The sequence below is a fragment of the Dufourea novaeangliae genome, unplaced genomic scaffold, assembly GCF_001272555.1.
Source record: "Dufourea novaeangliae isolate 0120121106 unplaced genomic scaffold, ASM127255v1 scaffold21, whole genome shotgun sequence".
NCBI classification, from domain to species: Eukaryota; Metazoa; Arthropoda; class Insecta; order Hymenoptera; family Halictidae; genus Dufourea; species Dufourea novaeangliae.
This window is the reverse complement of record NW_015373910.1, coordinates 7,180,308-7,197,823: the sequence shown is the minus strand read 5'-3', so window position 1 is coordinate 7,197,823 and position 17,516 is coordinate 7,180,308. Positions and strand designations below refer to the sequence as shown.

At 41.2% G+C, this 17,516-nt stretch overlaps 1 protein-coding gene across 5 annotated transcripts in view; it reads right to left on the bottom strand.

Annotated features, from left to right (window-relative positions):
- Positions 1-222: 222 nt before the first annotated feature.
- Positions 223-17,516, bottom strand: part of LOC107194177 (CLIP-associating protein 1-A) — a 36,447-nt gene continuing 19,153 nt past the window's right edge. Inside the window, exons 6-26 of one of the 5 annotated variants that reach the window (XM_015583748.1) lie at positions 9,627-9,658; positions 9,447-9,537; positions 8,718-8,795; positions 7,974-8,131; positions 7,648-7,884; positions 7,282-7,535; positions 6,989-7,173; positions 6,331-6,441; positions 5,970-6,065; positions 5,691-5,871; positions 4,659-4,893; positions 3,254-3,319; positions 2,739-3,070; positions 2,342-2,645; positions 2,090-2,253; positions 1,867-2,017; positions 1,658-1,790; positions 1,412-1,571; positions 1,089-1,305; positions 789-995; positions 223-517 (exon numbers count right to left, since the gene is read on the bottom strand). In XM_015583748.1, the coding sequence (XP_015439234.1) occupies positions 314-517; positions 789-995; positions 1,089-1,305; positions 1,412-1,571; positions 1,658-1,790; positions 1,867-2,017; positions 2,090-2,253; positions 2,342-2,645; positions 2,739-3,070; positions 3,254-3,319; positions 4,659-4,893; positions 5,691-5,871; positions 5,970-6,065; positions 6,331-6,441; positions 6,989-7,173; positions 7,282-7,535; positions 7,648-7,884; positions 7,974-8,131; positions 8,718-8,795; positions 9,447-9,537; positions 9,627-9,658 (3,596 nt within the window). In that variant the 3' untranslated portion in view covers positions 223-313. The remainder of the gene's footprint in view (positions 518-788; positions 996-1,088; positions 1,306-1,411; positions 1,572-1,657; positions 1,791-1,866; positions 2,018-2,089; positions 2,254-2,341; positions 2,646-2,738; positions 3,071-3,253; positions 3,320-4,658; positions 4,894-5,690; positions 5,872-5,969; positions 6,066-6,330; positions 6,442-6,988; positions 7,174-7,281; positions 7,536-7,647; positions 7,885-7,973; positions 8,132-8,717; positions 8,796-9,446; positions 9,538-9,626; positions 9,659-17,516) is intronic. The other 4 variants (XM_015583750.1, XM_015583749.1, XM_015583751.1 and 1 more) reach the window with 4 other exon arrangements.

Below are 17,516 nucleotides of genomic sequence, written 5' to 3'. Positions count from 1 at the left end.
AACAATGAGTCCGCGATTATGCACACCGGCTGCTTTATCGGTGCAACATCACTGTCAGGAAGTCCAGCCGTGTCACAGACATCATACCACATATACAGAGAAACACACAACAAACACCTCCCTTGCTGTCAAGTAGTACAGATCAGTCTATAATAAATGTTCGAAATGAAAAAGCTCTCTCGACTTAATCGTTTCCGAATCGTCACGGATTGGACTTACTGAGGAAGCTAAACAGCATTCGTTCATGCCTCGCACTAAGACGAGCGAATCTCTTAAGTATCGCGATCCGAAGCGTCGCGGTGTTTGTTGTTAGTTAATTCTTGCTATTGCTACGCGGACTCGCCGGCTGACTGTTCGCCTGTTGGGCGCGTTGTATGTAAATGTTCAAAAGTTTTAGCTTGCTGGTATACAGACAGCTCAGATGAGGCTTCAGTACTTCCTCACCGACAGCCAGGTGTATCGCTACCATACAGAACACGGCGCTCTTGCGCACTGCACTCTCATTATCGTCGTAAGCCTGGATGAGATGAAAATGATTGTTAATATTTTGTACAAGATTTGATAAAACCCAACGACAGTACCCCCAACCCAAACGTAAATTATTCAGCTTCCTAAGTATAGTGGACTCTATATTGCCATGTTGCGCCGAGGCCGAGGCTATGACGATAGAGCTTAGCATGGGGGGGGGGCCTGAACTGATTGTCATTTTACTCCCTTCCAGCCTCGACCACGGCAATATAGTTAGAGTCCACTGTATAAGATACTCGTAACATATTTTCTGAACTTGCCTTAATAAGACCGGGCATAACCTTAGATAGATGAGGCTCAATCGCGTCCCGACCCCAGTGTTCCACTACTTTGTGCAACATTTTGATTGCCCCCATGTTCAAAGGATACGGTTCAGTGGTAATTATAGTTGACACTAAGTGTATGATTTGCTCTGGCTTTAAAACCATCGCTATCGTTGCGGCACACTTTTCTGCCATCCAGAGAACCTGTGGGTTCGTGAAGCATTAACAAGAGATTCGAATGCTGGATCATCGTTTCAGGAAATTGATATTATCCGATGTTAATACGTGTATACATACCGGGGATCTTGTATTGCTGCTACCGCCGGAAGAATCTGGTTTCTGATCGTCCAATTTGTACGCGTTTATTACTTTTAGAACGAGCAGTTCGGGGTAACCCGAGAAACTGTCTACGAGTTCTGGGCACTTAAGCATGTCGATCAGCGTCTGAAGTACTTCCACTTGCATTTTCTTGCTGTCGTTAGTCAAACTATCTAACAATGTTTTGAGCAGTTTCCTAAGAAGTACAAAAAAAAAGGAATAGAAAGTCTTAACAATTCGAACCGAAAAAGTCTAAATGTCTATCCAATTCAAAAAGTCTAATGGTACTGAGAAACACTTACTTGAAATGTTGTTTTATGTACGAGGCATCTCCTTCCCGAACGTACAATTGGAACTCCTGCAGTGCTAATATCTTTTCTTCGGTCTGGGTCATCTTCGACTGCAGTGTCTTAATCATATTATCTAAAACTTCTGGCCTCTTTATCGAGTCGGGCGAAGACCCTACACGCGAGACAAGTTAAAATTAACTCCATAAAATAAGAAATAAAATTATTTATACTTCTTGAATGTAGAGGCTGTATATATACCGTGTGTCTTGTAACCATTGTTTTCCTGAGGTAGAATGAGATCGCCTGCGATTGTATCGCTCGATCCGTTAACAGTAATATTCGCAACGGACCGTCCTCGTTGAGTAGGCGACGAAACGGAAGACGAACGACCCTGGCGATATTAAAAAGGAAACAATATAAAAAAACCCGTATTCATCGGACAATACGTACATTGTTCATTTTATTACCGAGTTACACAACGTAAGACCTTCCATCTTCTCCTCCACGTCTGCCATATTGCTGATCCCGCTGTCTTTGCTGGTGGTCGCCCTTTCTAAACGTTCAAAACCGTAATTCTGAATTTCCGCAGTGGTGCGTCTTAACGATCTGTGGGAAGTGCTTTAAAATTAAAATGACAAACAATTATAAAATTAACGGGTCATCGGCTTGGACGTCCATCAATCCACTCACTTGTAAACCTCTTCCAGATTTTCGTCCGCGTTCTCCACGTCGCCTTTCACCTTCGAACGAGCCGGCGAACTTTGAGCTCTCGGAGGAGGAGTACCGGGCGACGCTGGATTACTGGACCCTGAGGACTTTCGCAGGTGATTCTGTACCAGTGGTAGCGCCGCCTCCTACAATGCAGAAATTATTTCTGTTATAATGACCCGTTAAATACAAGGTTGAGAATGTACACGTTGCTACCTAATAAATTATCGTTACCTGATAATATTTGGGTAGATCGGCCAGTACCATGGTCACTTTTGGGGGATTCAGATTGTACAACGATATTACAGCGTTCTGTGCATGCCTCCGAACGTCTTGGCTCTTGACGTCGTTCGACCAATCGAGTAACCTGGCAAGCGCTGTCCCCGCTGATGTAATTAACGCAGACGGTTCAGCTGTCTCTGCTATTTGCGTGATGAACGTAAGGGTGGCGATTTTCACGCGGGAATTCGGCGTCTGTGTCGGATCGGTGAGATACCTCATTACAGCGGGCAGTAATTGCTCCCCTGGGAAACATTCCCTGCAAAGAATGTTAACAAACAATTATTGAATGAGAACTACGCCTTAGGATGTATAGTTTAAATCACTTATATGGCCACGGTGTTTGCCTCACCTGACGACATCGAGGGTCTTGTGAATTTTCGCCTGGATCGAACCAAGCAAATCGGTGCCCAATTTATTCAACAGCCTCGCGCAGAGCACATAGAGCCAATCGCCGAGATCCTCGCTGTGAGTGGCGACCAGCTCGTTTAACGTGTCCAAAAATAAACTGAACACCTTCGTATGGGAGTCCATGAACATTTTCGTGAATATATCGGTCACCTTACGCAATTCCGTCGCCGTCAGCGTGTTCCCGTTGGAGAGGAAATGTTGCAAGCCTACTAAACCTTCTTTCCTGTCGCCCCAATGCTTGTGCGCACAATTCTCAATAATTTCCTTAATATCCTAGAAATCAATGTTTCCGTTTATGTAAACACCAATGGGCACAGCGAACAAACAAGAAGGGTATTTCTCATACAATCTTCATAAAGAGTATAAGGTGCATTTTCGATTCACTTTCGAATAATCGCAGAAGAGTATAGTATATTTGTATGGAGTAAATGGATATGAATAGTAAATTGAACAAACCTTCGGGATAGACTGATCCCACATATCACGGTACAGTCTTTGCTGGGAGCCACTCCATGAGAACGACTAATGTGGGTAGAGATGGACGATGGACAGATATGGAGAACAGAACACCCGGCGCATCGCGTTAGTCCAAACCAAACAAATACGCCGCAACAAAACCAAAAGAAAAAACCAGACATGCGTTATCTACTATTTTATCGACGGATGCCCGAAAGCAATGCTCTATCTTTAAAGCCTCTGATCGAAATCTACCTTCGAGTGAGGTCAGGAATCGCTGGGAACACTGGGTATGTTTAAGGATTGAACGAAAATAAAAAGAACATAATCTAATAAAAAGGAATCTATGTGATTCTATATTATACTCTGAAATAAAACTGAACATACTTTGGTCCTGTATAAAAACAAAATGATCAAAAACAATGCTTTTAGCGAGGGCATTATATGGCGTGTGATTATCCGGAACACCCAACTACGTTTGAAGACGTGTACGTTCAAAGCATCTTCGTATTGCATAGCAAATGTGGGTACCCCTTAAATGAGAATAATACAGCAGCCGCATATGATATAATTTTTATCGCACATAACATTAGAGAAGCGTTAATAAATTAAGTAAACATATATATATTAAGAAAGCGTGGTGTACAATAATTGTCTGGAGTGTGTCTGTAATGTCAATGCAGAAGTGATTTTCCTGTGATCATGTGCAGCAAGTTCATTCGATCCATACAAGCTTCAAGAGCATGAGCAGAGAAGGTTTCCTTTTCTTAGATGTTACAACAAATTCGGTATAGGTATGCAACTGTAATTCTATGTGGCTACCGAAACCAGACCCTGTAATGTCAATCGAATGTCTCCTGGAAAGAGGACCTTCTACGTCATCAAGCCTTGAAGTCTGTACAGAACGAATCAAATGAACTCAGTATACGAGAAAATAATGTATAGTGTATTGGAATTTCATTTTGTCTCACTGGTCAGACGCCCAGTAACGCACCCAATCATGTACCCCGTTACTATTTAACCCTCATCCTTTCCTCATTTGCCCAACGGAATTTGTCCGTCGGTGTCAAATTGACACAGTGTTAGAAAATTTATGTAATGGAGAAATAGTTAAATTTGCAAATTCTTTAAAATAAAAGTCGCGGAGCCTCAGCTGAATTTACCTATACACGACAGAATAACATAATTTCTTAGGATGAAAATGTGTCAAATTGACACAAGGGGCGGCGGATGAGGGTTAACAGAAAGTCTGAGACATCAAACGGTCCAATGTATCGAGAGGCGTTACTAGACTCATCAATATATTATTTATCACTTAATTACTTTACTCTTCTACTTTGATCATAATAACACGATCATTGGCTCAGTTTATTTTTCCAAATTCTGTAATATTCTTTCCACTCACGTCATTCGGTCGCCTAAAGCTGTCCATGCTCCTCTCCGAGCATATGCTGCTGGTTTCACTGTCGTCACTGTGGTCGCCTTTACCCCTCGGTGTTCTCGTGTAACTGTCAATGTTATCAAAAGTGAGCGCGTCCGCCAATGCTGATTCGGCTTCACGCGACTGTTGGAGCATTTTCTGTGCCATGACTGGCCTAGACTGAGGCCTGTCTGTCGGAGACATGTGTAAACTTCTTCCCCTACGAGTACAAAAACACATTTCTTCTAGATAATCGTAGATTGAACTCAATGACACAGGCCCTGATTAATGCAACACATCATTATCCAAATAATGAACAGACACAGAGATAGGAAGGAAGATCTTTAAGTACAAGGCTATTAAGTGGTAAACTAAATCTTTGGTTTCATGAATTTAAAGAAAACCCACACAAAATTGTAAATCCATAATAAAAAAATTACACGTAGAAACAATGTTAAAATCGCTACACAAGAATTCCTATGCAGGTGTTGTTTATATCAAATGCTGTGTTTTTCTCGAAGGTGATAGATGTTTTTTTTTCCAAATAACTACATATCTTTTCCTGTTACATCACGTAGTTAATGAAAAAATATATTGTAATATGTATTATGTTATGACCTTCAAATGACCTGTAGTTATTATAAAAAAAAATATCAATGACCTTGAAAACTTAAAAAAAAAAACTGACCATTTAATACAATTCAAATTACGTATAAAATATTTATAGCGTTTTCACAATTAACAAAGATATTTGGAGGGCCACACTTAAAATGAGACACCTCTATATTCGTAATCACCATATAACACATGTAAGTGAAGAAAAAGAAACGCAAAGCTTCAGTTTACAAATGTAATGTTACTCTACAAGAGCGTCATTGAAAAATCCTTCACATGGATAACAAATCAAGTAACATAACCTCCTAAGTCAATTCCCGTTTTAGTACATTTTAACGATCCTTATTTCACTGCACTAATACGAAGCGCATAACTGTGTAATTCCGATGGTAAATGCCATACCTTATTTTACTAGCGAAACTCCTATCCATTCCGAACCTTTGCGGGCTAGGTTCACGGCTGTTGCCGGTACTTCTGATTCCATGTCCGGATAATCGTCTGGGTCTCGCGATCAAGGATTCCCCCTCGCGATTGTACGTGGCGTAACTAAGCCTGGACGACGGTGAGCCCGACCGACTACTGGCTGTTACACCGTGTGTGATACACAAATTTTAAAACCATTCCGACGGAGATCATATTTCATCTCGAAGGGAACTATTCCCCCACTTTCTTTCTACTTACGCTGAGATTGCGACACACCGGCGATTCTCGTTCTCGTTCTTGCGGTTCTTTCTGGACTGGCCACTGCTGTGGTGTCTGGTGATTTACTGGGGCGTGCTGAATGAAGAAACGATGTGTGTCAGTCGCCTGAAGTGGATCGCAACGGCACGAATAGTAATGGGGGTCCACGAACAAACAGCCCAAAACGTGTTTGAGCTTCTAACTGAACACGAGAAGTTTGAACAGTCCGAACAAAGTTTGATTGTGGCTTGACTCCTAAGTAGTTGAGTTTAAACTCCTCGTCAAAAGTTCAGACACGCTTGAACGGTTCGATTATACCCATCACTAGGTACGAATAAGAATTTCAATTAATAATACTCACGAAGCGATGCTTTTTGTCGGCTGATGTTCGCATACATCATCCTGGCTTTCGCTCTTTGCGCCGCCTGCAGATCTATGGCGCTGGTGGATCTGACTCCAGACGTTCCGCGATCTGAGAAAAATTATTGTGGATATACATATATATGTATGTATAAAAATATATTGACAGTACTCTCTGTGTATATATCGGATGCATGGGTGCAATAGTCTAAGTCGCGGTGATGATTGAAGCAACACAAACAAGAGCATACAATTATAATGATGTTCAGTCGGTCTTTGGAGAACTGGAATACCAGACTGACGATAAGACCGTGGCAAGGACGGGGTACGTCTGAGCGGGCCATGTGGTTGGCCCGAAGTTTGATGCAAATTTTCCGTACTACCTTCATACGTTTAATGTAAAGAGGAGTCGCAAAAGCAGCATGAAAAAAAGTGAATAAGTATTTTACACTTGCGTTGCTCTCTTACTGATTGATCGTTCTCCATTTACATCTAGTCTACTTACTTAGGTCATCCCATAAATTCGTGTTCCAAGATCTTGAAATCTTAATCGAATTATCAATGCAGAGAACACAACGGGGAATTTATAAAATGACCTAATGGCGTTTAGTAAAAAAAATAAATAAATACCATACTAGAATTTAGGTTATGAAATTCACCTGTGGCACTCATTGCTGGTCTGGATGTCCTAGGACTGACACTCGCCGATCTCGTGACTACATTCAAACTGTTAATACTACCACTATTGCTCAGAGACATTAAAGAACGTTTGTACGCGGTGTCAAGACTGTTGAGTAGGGCTTCTGCTTGCTCCGGGAAATGATCCTTGAATGCCCAAAATGACCTGGAAAAATATTTAACATTAGTATTTAGATATTTTTAAAAACAAGGGGGGAATACTATTTAATAATGCTCGAGTATTTGATTCAAAGAATTAGTTAGTGACACTCACTTCCTAGCAAATGCTCTAGCCTCTGAATCCGAATCGGCGATGCCCTTTTTAATGGTGTCTTGTAATACTTGTACATGTTTCTGCAATATCTGGGTAGGCCAGGTTTGTAGAATTAAATTCAGATACTCGCAGGACGCCCGACGTATGTCTTTGCTTTTGTTATTTAAACAGGACGTGATAATTGGCACGTAACGACTGCAATGCGTATTCTGTAGCATAAACCTCACAGCCACCGCGCCAGCTGTTGCCACAACCTGAATATGTGCATATTCGTTTACAGACACACATACGAGAGTTACACTCCATTTCGTTACAATTCCCATCCGTCAAGCGTGACGACCGCCGACGATTTATCACGAATCTTACCTTGGCACTATTTTGTATCAGGTTCATTAAGGTGAGTAAGACCGCCTCTCCAAAACTGGCGAACTTATTTTTCAAGTGTTGACTAAGAAACGCTAAAGTGATACACGCCTCCCTTACAACCTGCGACCTCAGATCCGTGCAGGCGACTTCGAACGGTCTCTGTATGCTCTTCAAACACTCCAGAAAGTTTTCGTAATTCGTACCGCCCGCAATGATAATCGACCGTAACTTTTTCATCTGTTAAATAAATTGTACCCGAATTATATACATTTTCTGAGTTCATATATTAGATAGTTTGGGAATAATGTAATATTTTCAAGACGTACACTCTCTGTCCTCTGCTTCCAATCCTTTTTGTCATCGCCAATGCTGTCCCTTACGGTTTTCATCTGTTCTTCAAGATCCTTCGCTGAGAACAAGTTAATCGATGGCACATCTTCGAACGCTGTGAGGAATGTCTCCTCGTCGACCGCACCAGCCTGACCTGTATATATCAATAATAATTTTATACACCTGTGTGCAATAGCACACGAACTGAAAGTACTACTTGCCATAAAGAAATTTCACTTTGCAATTTTTATATGACCGATTACGATGTTTCGAAAACATTTTATGGTCTCTTTTATGATACACTCAGGAAGGTTTAATGTATTTCAGCCTTGAATATATGAATGTTTGTACTGGTAGAAATTCTGATTGTATATTATACAATACCTTCATGATCCTAAACATTTCGTGCTTCAAAAAAATATGAAGTGAACGTGACACAAAAAGCGGTGCAAAAAAAATATTAAAAACGTGTAAGCATCTTATTGAATTCTTTTTTCAAACAAAGGCGATAAAGCAAGGGGTTTCAAATGAAAATATGCATGGCGGCATACAATTAGTGTCTCTGATCAAATTTTAATAATTTTCGTATTCTTGTTATTTATACCGTGATGGTTGTAAGGGATGAAAATAAAAAATATATATATAAAGATAATAAGATTTAAACGGAATATACATAAACTTATTGTGGGAACCATCACGGTATAAAATGAAACTAGTAAAGCCAATGGAGTTTTAGATACCTGTTGCTGATTTTACCGATACGTTTCTTTTCACGGTTGCTGCCCTTGGAACCGTTTGCTGAGTATTACCAGGTTGAGCTGTCATGCAAGCGAATAATTAGCATTCTTGTCACCCAAAAACGTCAACGGTGAATCGACATTTTATCGGTGATTGTTGGGAAAAGACATTATTAATATTATCGCGAACGCTGAGCCACACATTTAGAGTTAAAGCATAAGGGTTAATTTATGCACGCTTCACACCTGTGCAATGGATGCTAGGGAAATATGTGCTTTGACAGAGTTAATTGTAATATTTGCAACACTCGTCTGAGGTAAGTTGAACACTGATATTTTATGTATGTAGGCTTATAGCACACAAAGCACTTTAATTAATATACAACGCAGCATAAACGGAAATTTATTAAAGAAAGATTAATAATTAAATATATTACTGAAGAATTATGAACAGAATTGAATTAAACTTCTGAGGTATATTAGAATTAGTACCTATTTTAGTCCTGATGTGTCTAATTAATATACTTTGATGTATTATAATAACATTTTTTCTATACTTCTATTTGATTATAGATCTACATCAGGTCAAAGTTATATTAGCATACATATGTTTTTGTATATTGTAATATACCATGCTCAAAATAAAACGATAAAAAATTATGATCATAATACCTTCCAATATTATTGATTTACAAAGGAGTACATTTATTATTAAATGTCTATCAAACCTACATGTACCTATAGCAGAAGTGGGAGTTTTTGCAGGTCCAAACTGTCCTCTTTTTGGGGGGATACCTGACCTCTTTACAGGAGCCGACTTAATCTGCAATTAGTAAATTTATATGACTTTATTTAATCTGTGAACATTATAGAGATCCTAACCTTTTTAACAATAATATCTGTAACACTTACCGCTCTGTCCGGCTCATCTGTGCTCTTGCCGACTGAAATGAAAAATATTAAAATGCGCATTAGTTTAGCAGAAGTGTTTTCCTTTTCCTCTAAAAGGCAACTGATTAATTCATGAAGTTATAATCCATTGTATTCAATGATTTATCTACTTTTAGCACTGTGTACCTAAGTCTGGGTACAGCCACGGTGGCTTGTGAATGTCACAATGGCATCCTCTGGCTCTAGCACCCGGATGCTTCACAATATTATCCCATTGAAGTATCCATCTACTACTTGGATCCCATAGTTTATGATCAATACTGGGATATTTTTTTAATCCTCTGTGTAAACAGCGATGGCCAATCGGCACTATAATACCAGCGTCATTCATTTTGCAAGGAACAGATTATCACACAGTCAATGAATGGCACAGCCTTTGAAAAATCTCTTATGTTGTATAGAGTACAACTTAGACTTCAACATGATTTCAGAAGACACCATCACAGTGTGAGAAATCTTCATTGTAGTACAGTCACTTAACGTAATCTTCTGGTTTCCTTAAAAGTTAGCATCTTGCTAATTAAGATGACACACATTGATAAATGACGAGATATTTTCGTAATGGATGCAAGTTTCCATTTGGTCAAAGAACAAATGATATGAAAAAACTTTAGAATACACGATTTAAAAAAAAAAAACGAAGGCTCGTAATTTAATATTACAACATTCATCCCCTTATTAAATTCCATTATTTTAATCTCTGCAGATATTACAATTACCTGACGACACCATCTTATATTAAATAATTACTTTAAAAAATCATCAAAACTATTATTAATAACAATTATTGTAGTATGTAAAATGTATATTTCTCACATTTTTCAACTGAGTATTTTGTAACACCGTGTAGCTAACGATCTATATTATCGACAGACACATCGGAGAAGGTGATTTTCACTGTTTTGTAATTGACAAAAAAAATCATTCTAATTAGTATTCCATAATTACTTTGATTTGAAATGAACGGAATTTTATCAATAAGTTCGTTTGATTGGGTTGCAGACACTGTATTGTAGGAACAATACCAACACTACATCTTTTTATGATGTTTACCCAGCCGAATTACAGATAGTTATCAACGAAGGCAAACATTTATTCAAGTTTACAATGTAACAACAGGGAACCCAGTCTGAGAAGTCGCAGCAACTTTAAAATTCTAATCTGTTTCCGTGATTGCCGAGACATTTATCATTCACTGGTCTGATTATCCTTCATTACACAAGATCGGAAACGGCAAAGGCAACAATTACCAATGAAAGACATATAAAACATCATGAATGGTTGTTACCGATTGAACTCCGTATTGAGTACGAGTTCAACGCGCTATAAGGTGAGAAGCTAGATTTGCATCCGTGATATCACTCGTAATAACTGCGGCAATGAGAGAGTTATTTTCTCACGTTACAGATAACGCGCGCGCGCGCGTGGCAGCATCCTCGTCTTAATAAATTGTTAAAAAATACTAATATTTGGTGCCAACTATTCTCCAGGTCAAGTTTAGTCGGTCAAGATTTAAAAAAAAAAAGACAAACGAATTTCCCTTCAAACGTGAAAGAAGCAACAGCCTTGAAAAAAACCGCGCTGTCCCCACCCACCGACCCGGTCGATAACGCCAGAAAAGAATACATTATCACGAAAAGAATAAATTTCAGATTAAGAATTCCTACGTCAACGCGATGCTGATCATCTTCGCAGTTTTACGTAAGAATTTTTCCACAGGTTGCAACCACACAATCGGCAATACATTTAACGGAAAAAATGAATTGCATTTCCAAGGATCATTGCGTCACGAATGCCGCGTGCGGCGTTTACGAGTAATTCATTACCACACACACATATACACACATGCACGTGTTCAAGCACGAGCCTTCGCCTCTAATGCAACGTCTTTTAGCATCGTTGATTTATCTCTGGAAAATCTATCCACCTTTCACGCGGTATAATAAAATGCTACGGGGGCTCTCTGCCTAGAGAATCTAATCGGAAGTACAGAAGATCCACCTCCAAACAAAAAACAACGGTTTCGTTGAAAGTAAAATTCTCGTTCACCGTGACACGCGAGAAAGTGCATTAATAATTCAAACGGATTATTATTCCCGAACTTTTCGTCGACGTTACAACCGCTGCGAACTTCACCACACAGAATCACAACACACACGTTCGTTCAGCAGGCTGGAGAACTATGGCGACGATTCGACGGTTATCTTGCCGACGAAAGAATTGCTTTCGAAGCCGAAACGAATCGACAGACGCATTTACGGGGACTCGTCCGGCAGCGGAACGAATCTATTCCATTCTCGAAAACACGTCGGTCACGATGACTGTGTTCTTCGCGGGGGACACACGATTGTTCGTATTTTGTTTCTTTTTTCCCCTCGCCAAATACCACGGGCCTATTGTAATCACCGGAGACGACAAACAAAGGAATCGTTTTCTAACACGCACGGTTTTTTCTGCTTGTTTTTTTCACCTAATTACACAAAGCACACTGAACGACTGGTTTTATCGCGAAAATATTCTTTGCCGCGGCGATAAACCGGTGTGTGCGTGCGCCGGCGGCGTCGCACGAAACGTTTGAAAACCCCGCGTTACCCAACGCGTATGCAGAGGATGGTTCTGCGACTAAATTAATCGTCGGACTGGAAACGTCGAGGGTATATAATATCGTCCCGATGCAGCTGCGTGTCTCGTCTGATCAGGTAAACAAACAATGTGTCGTCGCGGAGAAACTGAAACGATCGTCCTTGCCCATTGTGTCCGTGAACAACAGACGGTTGCGTGTGTGTATGCTTCTCTGTGTATTCGCTAGAGAACGCGTGCGCGCGCGTCACTCTCCCGGAGCACTCGTGACACAGAAAGAAGAAAAAAAAAAATACGATCAAGATCAAACACCACTGGGGGACACGGACGTTTTTTTTTCCTCGCGATTCCGGAGAATCGTTCGGGGGGGACCGCAATATAGTGCTTAGAAACACGGTCTAGTATCGAGATACACGCGTCTCTCACGTTGCTAAATGGCGACTCTCGTTTACTCTACGAGGAACTCTCCCGGTAAGCGGTGTGCTTACGCGCGCGACGGGAGAGGAGGGGGGACCTTACCCTATCGGTGGCCCTGATTGGGGGGGCCAAAACGAGGGGGCCATCGCGTAACACATCACCTCTGTCGGTTACGAGCAGCTGACGATTAGAGGATCCAGATTGAAACTACTTTGTATTGGGCCATCGCGTAACACATCACCTCTGTCGGTTACGAGCAGCTGACGATTAGAGGATCCAGATTTAAACTACTTTGTATTTTTTTTTCTGTTTATGTTTGATGTTTGATTGTTGATCAGCAATGGAGACGAAGGAACGGCGAGGAATGATTCGTGCCGCGGTAGGCTCCCAGGCTTATGGCCGATACGACAAGAATCATTTGTGTACCGGCATTCAAATTACTCACTGTGAGTGATGTAAAATTTTCTGGGTTATTCAGAACCCAATAAGATACTTTAAAAGAGAAAAGAAGTTCCTACATTTGCTCTTGTCTTAATAAATTACTTCATAAAATGTCATTTTGAATAAAAAGTTATATTTTGAAAACAGAACGAAGGCGATCGGATTATTTCCAAGTTTCCATACTCAGGGGCGGCAGTTTTACCAAAATGGCGTCTTTGAACAGCACAATGGACCTCCAACGTGAGTAAAGTGTCGCGATACACCTTGAGCAAAGTTCGTTATCGTGTTACCAAACTCGATATCGAGAAATTAAAGGGGGGAAATTTTATAGGCCGGTAGCCGTGTTCGAATATCAGGTTCAGGGGGAAAGAAATCCCGAAACAAAAGCTTCTGGAGATCGGGAACTCGATCGGTCTTCCCCGTCCCCGGTGGAATTCACGTTCTCCATACGGGACTGGTGTCGCCTTGAATCGTGGCCGGTGTTATCGCGTCATTTATCAGGGAACGAATGACATAATTAAACGTGGGGCCGCGACCAAATATAAAAACGCGGGTCGAAACGACTCTGGTCGTTGCGAAATCAGCCGACAAATCGGTCAATCCACGTGAACCAAGGCGACTGATTTAATGCTGGGGGAGGGGGCACAACGATGGGACCGCAAGTTCAATATGTGCTCATAAAATTCGGATGTTTCATGGCAAATAGCATAAAAACAAAGCATTTCATAAGAAAGTATTTTATACAAAAATTGTTTGGTTTTGAGGGGGAAAAAAATTACATTATTTATGTTTAATCTAGTGAACGTTTGAAAGATTGTTTGAAGGTAAACCTCGTTTTTTTAAACCGATACCTACACTTTTTTAACCGAGATTATTAATCCACGCAAAAAACTTAACAATTCTTGATAAGTTATATATAATAAGTTAAAAAACACCGTAATAATTTCAATAATAGTAAAATAACAAATCCGAATTTTCGACGGGTTTGGTAGTTCTAATGTTAGAACAGGACACTGCTCGGTTTAACTGGGTCCCCATTATTATCAGCTATCACGAGAATCTGCGCCGCCTGTTTGAAAGTTCCGTTTCCTGGAGCTCGCGAGAACGGAGGGCAGACAAACAGCGAGAACCCCAGGCGAAGATTGATGTCGGCTGGAATCAGGAATCAGGTCGCGGAGACACCGAACCCGCGTGAAAATGTCCAGCTTCGATACGTGCGTCTAATAGTAGCTTTCCGGCTTGGAACCTAAACAGGTGGTACCACCTGACAACTGTCACGAAGAAATGACAATTTTTTATGTAACGACGAGTATAATTGTCATGAAGAGATGGCAATTTTTTATGTAACGGCGAGTATACTCGTCGTGAAGGAATGACAATTTTTTATGTAACGACGAGTATACTCGTCATCGCGTCGTTCTAGCGATACTCTACGTAGATGCACGCTGTAAAAGCGCCATCAGAACTAAGAGGTTAAACGAAACGAAAAACGAAAAGAAAACGACTGATCATTCGGTAGCCCAGTATTACCATTAACGTAGCCACATGGTACATATATCGTGGGGCGTAATTAAAGGATCTACCGCGGGCATGGGAAAGAATGTCGCCGGATCACTTTATGATTACAATGTTCAAACTGCAATAAGCCCGCGGGCCCCCCCCCCCCAATTGGGCCGCGCAAAAGTCGCGCAAAACACACGCAGCCAGCACTCGGTTGTCCCTGTTGCATCGATGAAGAAATAAAACATGTTCCACTGGGACATCGCGATCCGGACATAATTACACGGACAAAATGGAACATCAAACAGGACAATTAACGTCTTTATTCGAATGGACCAAGGGAGACAACCTGATAAATCACCCATAGCGGACACGTATGCACACCAGGCCCGCGTTAAGATTCCTTGTGGCCTAAGGCTATCAAATTTTCGGGGCCCACCTTGCTTAGAAAGTTGAGGGGGGTTTTTTATAATACAGCACAACAAAATACATAAATCTTCAGTAATTGAAATTTATTTTAAATGATAATATTTTTAAATAATTGTTCAAGACAGACTGAATGTGTAATGCACAAGTTAGTTCTGCGCAAATTATTTTAACGCGTAAATGGGCCTTTAGGCGACCATTATATTTACATTATTCATAAATTTTCGGCAATTTGCCTGATTTTCCCTGGAACTTTTTGACGAGGGCCTAATACATCTTTATGGACCGATGGTTCCGGAACCAACCGCTCCGGATAGCAATGTGGGTCGCGACGGATTTTTCCTCCGCGTCGATCTGCCGAGGAAAACCGGAAACTCTCTTCGGGGCTCGATCCGATCGCGACCCGTGTTTCCTCACCGCTAGACACGGATTTATGATCGCGTGCGTGTCGGGAATATCGGTAATTACCGGAGCAATTAACGCGTAGCGGAGACCACGCGTGGGTCGGACAGAGGCGCCTTTTCTTTCGAGGGAGGGGGGAGATTTCAACGCCTCAAGCCGTATCTCCACTACAGGCGCTTCTTCGATGCTCTAGAAATTGCGGACGTGTATCGGTTTTGTTCGATTTTTACCTCGACAAGGGACTGGTTCACTGGAGAATTTCTAATCCAGAACTATTCCAAACAGTTCACTTCTCAAGTAACACCACTGAGTTGAAAAAAAAAAAAAAAAAAAAAAAAAAAAAAAAAAAAAAAAAAAAAAAAAAAAAAAAAAAAAAAAAAAAAAAAAAAAAAAAAAAAAAAAAAAAAAAAAAAAAAAAAAAAAAAAAAAAAAAAAAAAAAAAAAAAAAACAATTTGTTAATGACATTTCAATACAGTATTTCTCTGACGCTTCTGAGACTCCAACAAAACTTTCGTATCAACTAAATATTTTCATTTGCAAAATTTTCAGGCATATCGTGCTGGTCATCGTCCAAGGAGAGTGTGGAGATCGGGGACTTTAGAAACCGCGTGTTACGACGAATAAATTACGGATAGAAAACGCGAGTCCGCGGCGATTCTTTCAGAAAATCGGTACACGCAACGCGAGTCTGTCGTTCGACCGGGTGAAAGTCCACGGTTATTTATTGTTCCTGGGGAATCGAGCAACTTCCTATTTCCCATCGAGCCTGGACGACACATTTAACCCTGGGTCACTATGAACTATCATAAATATTACGACCTCGAATTGCCGATTCTCAGAAGGTTGTCGACATGCATGTCCAGGTTAGGCTGAATAATTACTGTCTTTATTTTTCATTATTTGTACGTCCGACTATCTTAAATACTTCAACGTGGATTTCGTAGTAGGACGAATATACTTGTCGTTACGTAAAAAATTGCCATCTCTTCATGACGAGTGTACTCGTCGTTACATAAAAAATAACGGTTAACTCGATTCCAAGCATCCTCTCGTTATACTGCCGGATGTTTCCCCACGGCACACAGTACTCCAGAATTAAAACTTAACAAATCGTATTTTTTTGAATACTCACTTGAGTTCTTAAGGTACTGTCCATGAACAGTTTTCCACGTGTAAACAGATAACTGAACCACCAGTGCGGCGGCTGCGATGAAAGGGACACGCGAGAGAAAGAAGCATAGAAAGGGAACACACGAATGCCGATTCCATCAATTGGTTGTTAAATGTTGTTGAAAGGGGAATCGCCCACGCGTGACCGCGCATCGAAGGCGATAATGGTAATTTATAGTACCCCTGACGTTACGTAACCGATCGTTCAACGACACCGCGAAGAACGGGTATATTATCGCCCGGAGGACCGGTCTTTTATCGTACGGCGAGCTGTTGGTCGCGGGTCAAGAAAACAATTAATGCCCCATTAGGGTAATCTGTTGGATTTTTATCCCTGTTAAGAAAGGTGAACGCAAAATCAATAATTATCAAATTAGTAAATAAGGTTTCTTAATATAATACCGGTTTGTTTTCGTTTCGGTAGAAGTCCCTGCTCAGTAGTGGGAATAACGCAGTTGTTCGTCTCGCATTAATCGAAGGAACACTGTATTGGGAGAATCGAGAGGCTATACACGATCGAAAGCGACCCGTCGTCCCGAGACACCTTTGATCAGACCTTTTGTTACCGAGATTTTCCGCCGGCGGAATGTCAGCTCGAGAATCGAGGGGGAACCCTCTCGATAAAAAGGGCATCCGCGGTATTCCATGGTTAATATCTGATCTCGCCGGGGACCGTCGAACGTGTTCCGAGCGCCGTGGGCCCCAACACTCGGGATAGACCCAATCGGCGCTACCCTACACCTTTCACTTCGCGATCGTTCGCTAGCGCCCGTGTAGACACGAGTGTCCTCGGGGTAAGGTCAGGGAACAACACAACGAGGAGGCGAGCACTCCCGCGGAATCGGTGTGGGTGCTAATTTTGATCGATACCGGTGAACGGGACAGGGTGAATAATCCGTGGCGGCGTTGTCGCG